General features: G+C 40.8%; 1 protein-coding gene across 6 annotated transcripts in view; it reads right to left on the bottom strand.

Moving 5' to 3' along the window:
* Positions 1-7,762: 7,762 nt before the first annotated feature.
* The window catches only part of Kif20b (kinesin family member 20B), a 55,554-nt gene continuing 54,215 nt past the window's right edge, over positions 7,763-9,101 (bottom strand). For 5 of the 6 annotated variants that reach the window (XM_006231284.4, XM_006231285.4, XM_006231281.4 and 2 more), the window contains one exon: positions 7,767-8,018. In XM_006231284.4, coding sequence (XP_006231346.1) covers positions 7,941-8,018 — 78 coding nt within the window. In that variant the 3' untranslated portion in view covers positions 7,767-7,940. Of the gene's footprint in view, positions 8,019-9,101 lie in introns of all 6 variants that reach the window. The other variant, NM_001107609.2, reaches the window with a different exon arrangement.

Here is a 9,101-nt window from a genome sequence, read left to right as displayed (position 1 = left end):
CAGAGAAGATACACCTAACCCTCAAGAGACTTGAGGCTCCAGGGAGTGGGGAGGTCTGGTGGGGTGACGATGGGGTGTGTGGGTGTGGAGGTGTGGGGTGTGGAACAATTTGAGGGAGGAGCAGGAGGGAAATATATTCTGGACTAAAAAATAAATAGATAAATAAATAAAAATGAACAATTTTTAAAATCATTCATTTTATATCCTAGTATTCATACCCCCTCTGCTCGAAGTCCCCATCTTACAGCTCCTCCCAAGGTCCCCTCCCCTTCTCTAAGGGGGAACCCCCTGGGTATCCCCCTACACACACACACACACACACACACACACACACGCACACACACACGTACACACACACACGCTCACACACACACACGTACACACACACACACGCACACACACACACACACACACACACGCACACACACACGTACACACACACACGCTCACACACACACACGTACACACACACACACGCACACACACACACACACGTACACACACACACACACACACACACACACACACACACACACACACACAGAGCACATTAAGTCACTGCAGGACTAGGTGCATCTAGTACACTGAGGCCAGACATGATGGCCCAGTTAGTGGAATGGGATCCACAGGCAGGCAACAGATTCAGGACAGTCCATACTCCAGTTGTTGGGGGACCCACTTAGAAGACCAAGCTTCAGATGAGTGAGGGATGTAGATCCAACCCATGCTTGCTCTTCGGCTGGTGGTTTGGTCTCTGGGAGCCCCCAAGGATAGAAGTTAGGACTCTTGGTCTTCCTGTGGAGTCCATATCCTCTCCCAGTCCTTTAGTTCTTTCCCCAACTCTTCCACAAGACTCTCTGAGTTCTACCTAATGTTTGACTATGGGTCTCCACATCTGTTTTGGTCAGCTGTAGAGTAGAGCCTGTCAGGAGACAGGTATGCTAAGGTCCTGGCTGGAAGCATAACAGACTACCATTAATAGTGCCAGGGACTGGATCTTACCCATGGGATGGGTCTCATTGGGTCAGTCATTGGTTATTCCTTCCCTCTCTGTTTTACCTTTGTCCCTGAACATTTTGTAGGCAGAATACACTTTGGGCACCCTCGAGTCTCCCTCACTCCCTGATCCCAGGTGAAAGAAAATTTTTTAAGTCACAATATTAAGTAACCATCTTTCTACCTACCAAATTAAAAAGAAAACCAGTAAGACAAAAAAATATCAAAGCAAAGTAGGTGCTTACATGGACCAAAAACAAAACAAAAAACAACAACAACAAAAAAATGCAATTCAGATTTTTCTTAGGGCCTGACGTGGAGTGTAAAAATATCCAGTGTCATTGCTTTGGAGATAAATAATTCTCCTATCCCAGCAAGTATCACTTTCAATTATCTTGTAGGTAGCTTCATGGCCCTCTCAGAGGAGTTTGTGTGGTTTGAACCTATGAAGGTCTCATGCATGCTGTCAATCCTGTTGAGTCTGAAAGTGATTTAATTTTTTAATTTTATTTTTCTTGGATATTTTATTTATTTACATTTTTCTTTTTTGTTTTTTGGGGGTGGTTATTGGATTTTTTTATTTATGTTTCAAATATTATTCCCTTTCCCCATTTCCTTTCCATAAGCTCCCTAACCCATTCTCCCACCCCCTTCTTCTATAAGGATATTCCCATTCCCCAAACACCCACCACTTCTAGCTTCCCCACCCTGACATTCCCCTACACTGGGAGGGGGTCCAGTGTTGGCAGGACCAAGGACTTCTCCCCACATTGGTGCCCAATAAAGCCATCCTCTACTACATATGCAGTTGGAGCCAGGGGTTTGTCCATGTGTAGTCTTTGGGTAGTGGTTTAGTCCCTAGAACCTCCAGATGGTTGGTACTATTGTTCTTATTGGGTTACAAATTCTTTCAGCTCCTTCAATCCTTTCTCTAACTCCTCCAATGCGGACTCCGTTCTCAGTTCAATGGTTTGGTGCTAGCATTCGCCTCTGTATTTCTCATGTTCTGGCTGAGCCTCTCAGGACACAACTATATCAGGCTCCTGTCAGCATGTACTTCTTAGGACCAGCAATATTGTCTGGCTTTACTGGCTGTATGTATATGGGCTGGAACCCAGATGGGGCAGGCTCTGAATGGCCATTTCTTCAGTTTCTGTTCCAAACTTTGTCTCCATATCTCCTCCTATGAATATTTTTGTTCCTCCTTTTAAGGACTGAAGCATCTGCACTTTAGTTATCCTTCTTGAGCTTCATGTGGTCTGTGGGTTGAATCTTGGGTAATTCGAGCTTTTGGCTAATGTCCACTTATCAGTGAGTGCATAACATGAGTGTTTTGTTGTGATTGGGTTACCTCACTCAGGATGATATTTTCTAGTTCCATCCATTTGCCTATGAATTTCATAAAGTCATTGTTTTTGATAGCTGAGTAATATTCCATTGTGTAGATGCACCACATTTTCTGTATCCATTCCTCTGTTGAAGGGCATCTGGCTTCTTCCCAGATTCTGGCTATTATAAATAAGGCTGCTATGAACAGAGTGGAGCACGTGTTCTTATTATATGTTGGAACATCATTTGGGTATATGCCCAGGAGGTTTATAGCTGGATCCTCAGGTAGTACTATATCCAATTTTCTGAGGAACCTCCAGACTGATTTCCAAAGTGGTTGTATCAGCCTCCAATCCCACCAACAATGGAGGAACAATTGTTCCTCTTTCCCAGCATCCTTGCCAGCATCTGTTGTCTCTTGAGATTTTGATCTTAGCAATTCTGACTGGTGTAAGGTAGTAGGGTTGTTTTGATTTGCATTTCCCTGATGACTAATGATGCTAAAAAAATTTTAGGTGCTTCTCAGCCATTCGATATTCCTCAGCTGATAATTCTTTGTTTAGCTCTGTATCCCATTTTTTAATAGGGCTATTTGACTCTCTGGAATCTAACTTCTTGGGTTCTTTGGATATATTAGATACTAGCCCTCTATTGAAAGTAGAATTGGTAAAGATCTTTTCCCAATCTGATGGTTGTCATTTTGTCCTAATGACAGTGTCCTTTGCCTTACAGAAGCTTTGAAATTTTATGAAGTCCCACTTGTTAATTCTTGATCTTGAATCATAAGCCATTGGTGTTCTCTTCAGGAAATTTTCCCCAGTGCCCACATGTTCGAGTCTCTTCCCCACTTTTTTTTTTTTTTTTTTTAGCTGAGTACCGAGCCCAGCCCACTTTTTCTTCTATTAGTTTGAGTGTATCTAGTTTTATGTGGCGGTCCTTGTTAACCATTGTACCGGATAAGAGCGGATTGATTTGCATTCTTCTATATGAGGACCTCCAGTTGAACTAGCACCATTTGATGAAAATGCTACATTTTTCTCACTGGATGGTTTTAGCTCCTTTGTCAAAGATCAAGTGACCATAGGTATGTGGGTTCATTTCTGGGTCTTCGATTCTATTCTATTAATCTACCTGCCTGTCCCTGTACCAATACCATAGTTTTTATCATTATTGCTCTGTAATACTGCTTGAGGTCAGGGATGGTGATTCCCCAAGAAGTGCTTTTATTGTTGAGGATCATTTTCACTATCCTGGGTTTTCTGTTATTCCAAATGAATTTGCAAATTGCTCTTTCTAACTCTATGAAGAATTGAGTTGGAATTTTTATGGGGGATTACATTGAACCTACAGATTGCTTTTGGCAAAATGGCCATTTTTACAATATTAATCCTGCCAATCCATGAGCATGGGAGATCTTTTCCTCCTGAGATCTGCTTCAGTTTCTTCAGAGACTTGAAGTTCTTGTCATACAGATCTTTCACTTGCTTGGTTAGAGTCACAGTGAGGCATTTTATGTTATTTGTGACTATTGTGAAAGGTGCCATTTCCATTATTCCTTTCTCAGCCTATTTATCCTTTGAGTAGAGGAAGGCTCCTGATTTCTTTGAGATAATTTTATACTGAGCCACTTTGCTGAAGTTGTTTATCAGGTTTAGTATTTCTCTGGTGAACTTTTTGGGGTCACTAAAGTACACTATCATACCATCTGCAAATAGTGATAGTTTGACTTCTTCCTTTCCAATTTGTATCCCTTTGACTTTTTGTTTTCTAATTGTCTGGCTAGGACTTTGAGTACTATATTGAATAAGTAGGGAGAGAGTGGGAAGCCTTGTCTAGTCCTTGATTTTAGTGGGATTGCTTCAAGTTTCATTCACTCCATTTAGTTTGACATTGGCTAATGATTTGCTGTATATTGCTTTTACTATGTTTAGGTATGGACCTTGAATTCTTGATCTTTCCAAGACTTTTAAATATGAAGGGGTGTTAAATTTGTCAAATGCTTTTCTCAGCATCTAATGAGATAATCGTGTTTTGTTTGTTTGTTTTTTCTTTCAGTCTGTTTACATAGTGGATTGCGTTAATGGATTTCCACATATTGAACCATCTCTGCATCCTAGGATGAAGCCTACTTGATCATGATGACCTTCTGGCTTTCAGTCTCTAGTGAGAAGTCTGGTATAATTCTGATAGGTCTGCCTTTATGTTACTTGAACTTTTTCCCTTACTGCTTTCAATATTCTTTTTTTGTGCCTTTGATGTTTTGATTATTATGTGACAGATGGAATTTCCTTTCTGGTCCAATTTATTTGGAGTCCTGTAGGCTTCTTGTATGTTTATGGGCATCTCTTTCTTTAGGTTAGGGAAGTTTTTTTTTTTTTCCTATAATTTTGTTGAAGATATTTACTGGCCCTTTAAGTTGGGAGTCGTTGCTCTCTTCTATACCTATAATCCTTAGGTTCGATCTTTTCATTGTGTCCTGGATTTCTTGGATGTTTTGGGTTAGGAGCTTTTTGCATTTTACATTTTCTTTGACAGTTGTGTCAATGTTTTCTATGGTATCTTCTGCCCCTGAGATTCTCTCTTCTATCTCTTGTATTCTATTGGTGATACTCGCGTCTATGACTCCTGACCTCCTTAGGTTTTCTATCTCCAGGGTTGTCTCCCTTTGTGCTTTCTTTATTGTTTCTATTTCCATTTTTTTTTTTTTTGTTCTTTTTTTTCGGAGCTGGGGACCGAACCCAGGGTATTTCCATTTTTTAAATCATGGTTTTGTTCAATTCCTTCACCTGTTTGGTTGTGTTTTCCTGTAATTCTTTAAAAGATTTTTGTTTCCTCTTTAAGGGCTTCTACTTGCTTACCTGTGTTCTCCTGTATTTTTGAGTTTATATCCTTCTTAAAGTCCTCTATCATCATCATGAAATGCGATTTTAAATCCAAATCTTCCATTTCTGGTGTGTTTGGATATCCAGTATTTGCTTTGGTGGGAGAACTGGGCTCCGTGATGCCAAGTAGTCATGGTTTCTGTTGCTTAGGTTCCTGTGCTTGCCTCTCAGCTTGTCTGTGGTGTTAGGTTGTCTTGCTATCTCTGACAGTGGCTTGACCCTCCTGTAAGCCTGTGTTAGGACTCCTGTAGACCTGTTTTCTTTCAGCTGGATCTGAGTTCAGTGAGTTGTGGGACCAAGTCAGCTCTGGGCGCAAGCAGAAACCAGAAGAGTCCTGACTGCTCCTAGTTTCCTATGCCCAGAGGGCACTAGACAGGTTCCTCTTGGGCCAGGAATGTGAAGAAAACTAGTGGTCTCCCTTGAGTTCTCAGGACTGTCTGAACTTGATTTGGGTACAGATAACTGTCTGTGGGACCAGTCAGCTCTGGGCACAGGCAGAACTGGAAGGCTCCTGTCCCTGATTGCTCCTAGGGTTCCTGTGTCCATAGGACACTAGGCAGTTCCTCTTGGGCCAGGAATGTATTTACATTTCAAATGTTATCCCCTCCCCCGCTCCCACATTCCTTCCTGCTTCTGTGAAGATGCTCCCGCTCCCACCTCAACGCCCTGGCATTCCCTTACATTAGGCAAACAAACTTTCATAGGACCAAGGGCTTTTCCTTCTATTGATGCTGGACAACGCCATCCTCTGCTACATATGTGGAACCAACAGATTGGGAAAAGATCTTTTCAATCAATCCTACATCAGATAGAGGGTCAATATCCAATATATACAAAGAACTCAACAAGTTAAGACTCCAGAGAATCAAATAATCCTATTAAAAACTGGGGTACAAAGCTAAACAAAGAATTGTCAACTGAAGAAACCGAATGGTTGAGAAGCACCCAAATAAAATGATTGTTTCTTTGGGGTCATCCACCTCCTCTTACCTGTGGATCCCTGAGCCTTGAGGGAGAGGTTTCATAGAGACATGCCATGAAGATGGAGTCTGGGTGTTCCAAAGTTTCTCGCTGTGGACCTCTACTGATGCCCATCTTCAAGAAAAGACTTCTCTGCCTAATTATGACTTTCCTCATGTGAACTAAGTTTAGTTCACTTGGGATGACATTTTTAATCACTTTGGTCTTGAATCTAACAATATCCTTTCTTGGGATTTGTTGTTGTTCTGTGTATGTTTTCAGTATTCTAAATTTCTTTATGTTAGTCTACAAGTTTATGTCAAATGGCATCCACAATGTGCTCCCACCCTCGGCTCCAGCTCTCTGTATTCTGCTTGTGGGTCAGGATGTAAATTGTCAGCTGCTGCTCCAGTGCCATGCGTGCCTGCCTGCTGCCACACTCCCCACTGTGGTGGTCATGGACTCAACCTCTGAAACTGAAAGCCAGCCCCCACATAATGCTTTCATTTGTAAGTTTCCTTCGCCACACCTCTTCCAACAATAGAAAAGTAACTAAGACATGTAAAAATGACTTACTCTCTTCCCATTTCAAATTTGCAGTCAGCTGGGACTAGTTTCAGCTTTGATTCCATTTCTGTACCCCAGTTCATTGTCCCTCCACTTTTTTCTCTATCGGGTCCTCTACTGCTAACAGACAGCAAAAGTCTTTGCAAACTGCTAAGCTTGAATTTAAAGGGCAAAGCTACTTCTGTTTGCTTCAGAATGTTTGTTATTTTCTTGAATCAAAAAGTATAATCTTCTGGGGAGTGATGGTGCACGCCTTTTATCTTAGGATTTAGGAGGCAAAGGCAGGTAGATCTCTGAATTTGAGGTCAGCCTGTTCTATAGATTGAGTACCAGGACAGCCAAGGCTACACAGAAGCCTGTCTTAAAAAAAAAAAAAAAAAAGTCAACAAAACAAACAAAGTATAATCTAGTTCCCTCCCAGTACCAGGTGGTTGCTATGCTTCTTACTGGGCCCCTCCAGGTCCCACTTCCGCTGCCATGCCTGGATCACAGGTATAACAGAGGGGTCAGTTGTGATTGTTGCCTTCAGTGGAAGAAGTTCAGAGCCTGCCTGGCCTGTTGTCTGCCCTACCTCACAACCCTGACAGATGGGGCCCTACACATATGAGATCAAGCAGTTCGTGAACGATTCTACCACCCAGAGTAACCTATTCTGGTACAAGGATTTCAATGAGGCCCAGGACAGGCCTTCTGGCCCTGAAGACAGGCCCTAGGACATGCCATTGCTCTTTCCCCATTCCCTTACTAATTGGACGTGATCAGAGTTCCTGCAACAGAGAGTAAGAGGAAGACTTCTCACCCCACCTCACAAACTAACAAGACTAAAGTCCAATGAAAAGGCCTACTTTAGACCAATATGTATATTCCAGTGCCACCAAGTGCGACTACCTGAGTTCAATCTCCAGGACTAAAGTGGCAGGAGAATATCAACTTCTATCTAGATTCCTACCAGTTCCCCTCTGATCTCTACATGTGCTGTGGCACACAAACAAGCAAGCACACATACAATAAAGAAAAATTTTAAGAGCTGTATAAAGTACACAGGTATATTATTGATATATTTATTGAATTAAAATTATATATATATGACACCAATCTATACAGAGGCATTTAATACATCATAATATATATAAGTAAACTTTAGAACGTACAATTTACAATGACTGTGGATATAAACTTTACAGTGAAACAGTCTACCAAAGCAATTTATTTGGCTGTTCGTGTTCGAAGCCGTCGTTTGAGAATCTGATGATCAGTTTCTTTTGCTTTCTGTTCCATTAAAATCTGAAATAAACAATTTCAGTTTTTCAAACATAGGTAAAAATATTTGCTTATGAGTGATGTACTTATGTGCTTAATCACTGACTATAATTAATATATTAGATTTCATTTTTTCTAAACAAATACGTGTAAAAGAAAACAGACTTTGTAAAAGAATCACTCAACCTAATACAAGAATTAAAAAAACCTATAGTCTGTACTAAATCCAAGGCAGATCTAAGATTGAAATATGTACTAAAATATTTAGACACATATACCTCAGACCAGTTTTAGGTGATCACCCTTCACAGCAATAAAGGTCGTCTAATGTTAAGAGGAGAGCACACTATACTCTAACATAGCAAAACTACTCTGTAGACATAGGAATCTTCCTTTAATTAAGGGGAGAAATTGTGCACTGCTCAGATGGGAAATATGACTAGTAGAACAGTACATGAAATAGCAAACGGTAGCTGACACTAAATCTTTTCTAGGTGTCTTTTGGTGCCAGCCCACTAAAGCAAAATCAATACTTCTTAGTTTTTCCTGGTCACTACCTGTTGAAACCCCTTAATTATTTTTCTATTTTCACTTTTATTCACTAAGCAAATGAGAATTTTTCCTGTTACAGCTCTCATGGGAACAATGAATCAGAGTGACTACAACCTTCTTTTCTTAAAAAAGGCCTACAGGAAGCCGGGCATGTGGGAACACAACAAGGATCCCAGCAACAGGGAGGTTGAGGCAGAAGGAACCTTACAAGCTTCAGGCCATCCTGGACTACATAGTGAAACCCTATCTCAAAAACACAAACAAGACTAGAGAGCTGCCTCAGTGGTGGTTCCATTTCTACCACCCACATGGCAGCCCAATACCCTCCATAACTCCTTTTCAACACTCCCTTCTGGCCTCAAAAGGTACTGCTCACATGGTGTACATCATATGTGCATATATGTCAAATACTCATACACATAAAATACAAGTATAATTTAAACAAGAAAAAAAAAAACAAACCAAAAACATAAAAGGCTTAAAGATGATGAGAGAAAATGATGAAATATCAATTTAGTGTTTCTAATAGATATATGAACTCAGACTTACACAACT

Source organism: Rattus norvegicus, chromosome 1 (assembly GCF_036323735.1).
Source record: "Rattus norvegicus strain BN/NHsdMcwi chromosome 1, GRCr8, whole genome shotgun sequence".
NCBI lineage: Eukaryota > Metazoa > Chordata > Mammalia > Rodentia > Muridae > Rattus > Rattus norvegicus.
The sequence above is the reverse complement of the archived record's forward strand: the minus strand, read 5'-3'. Positions and strand labels throughout refer to the sequence as shown.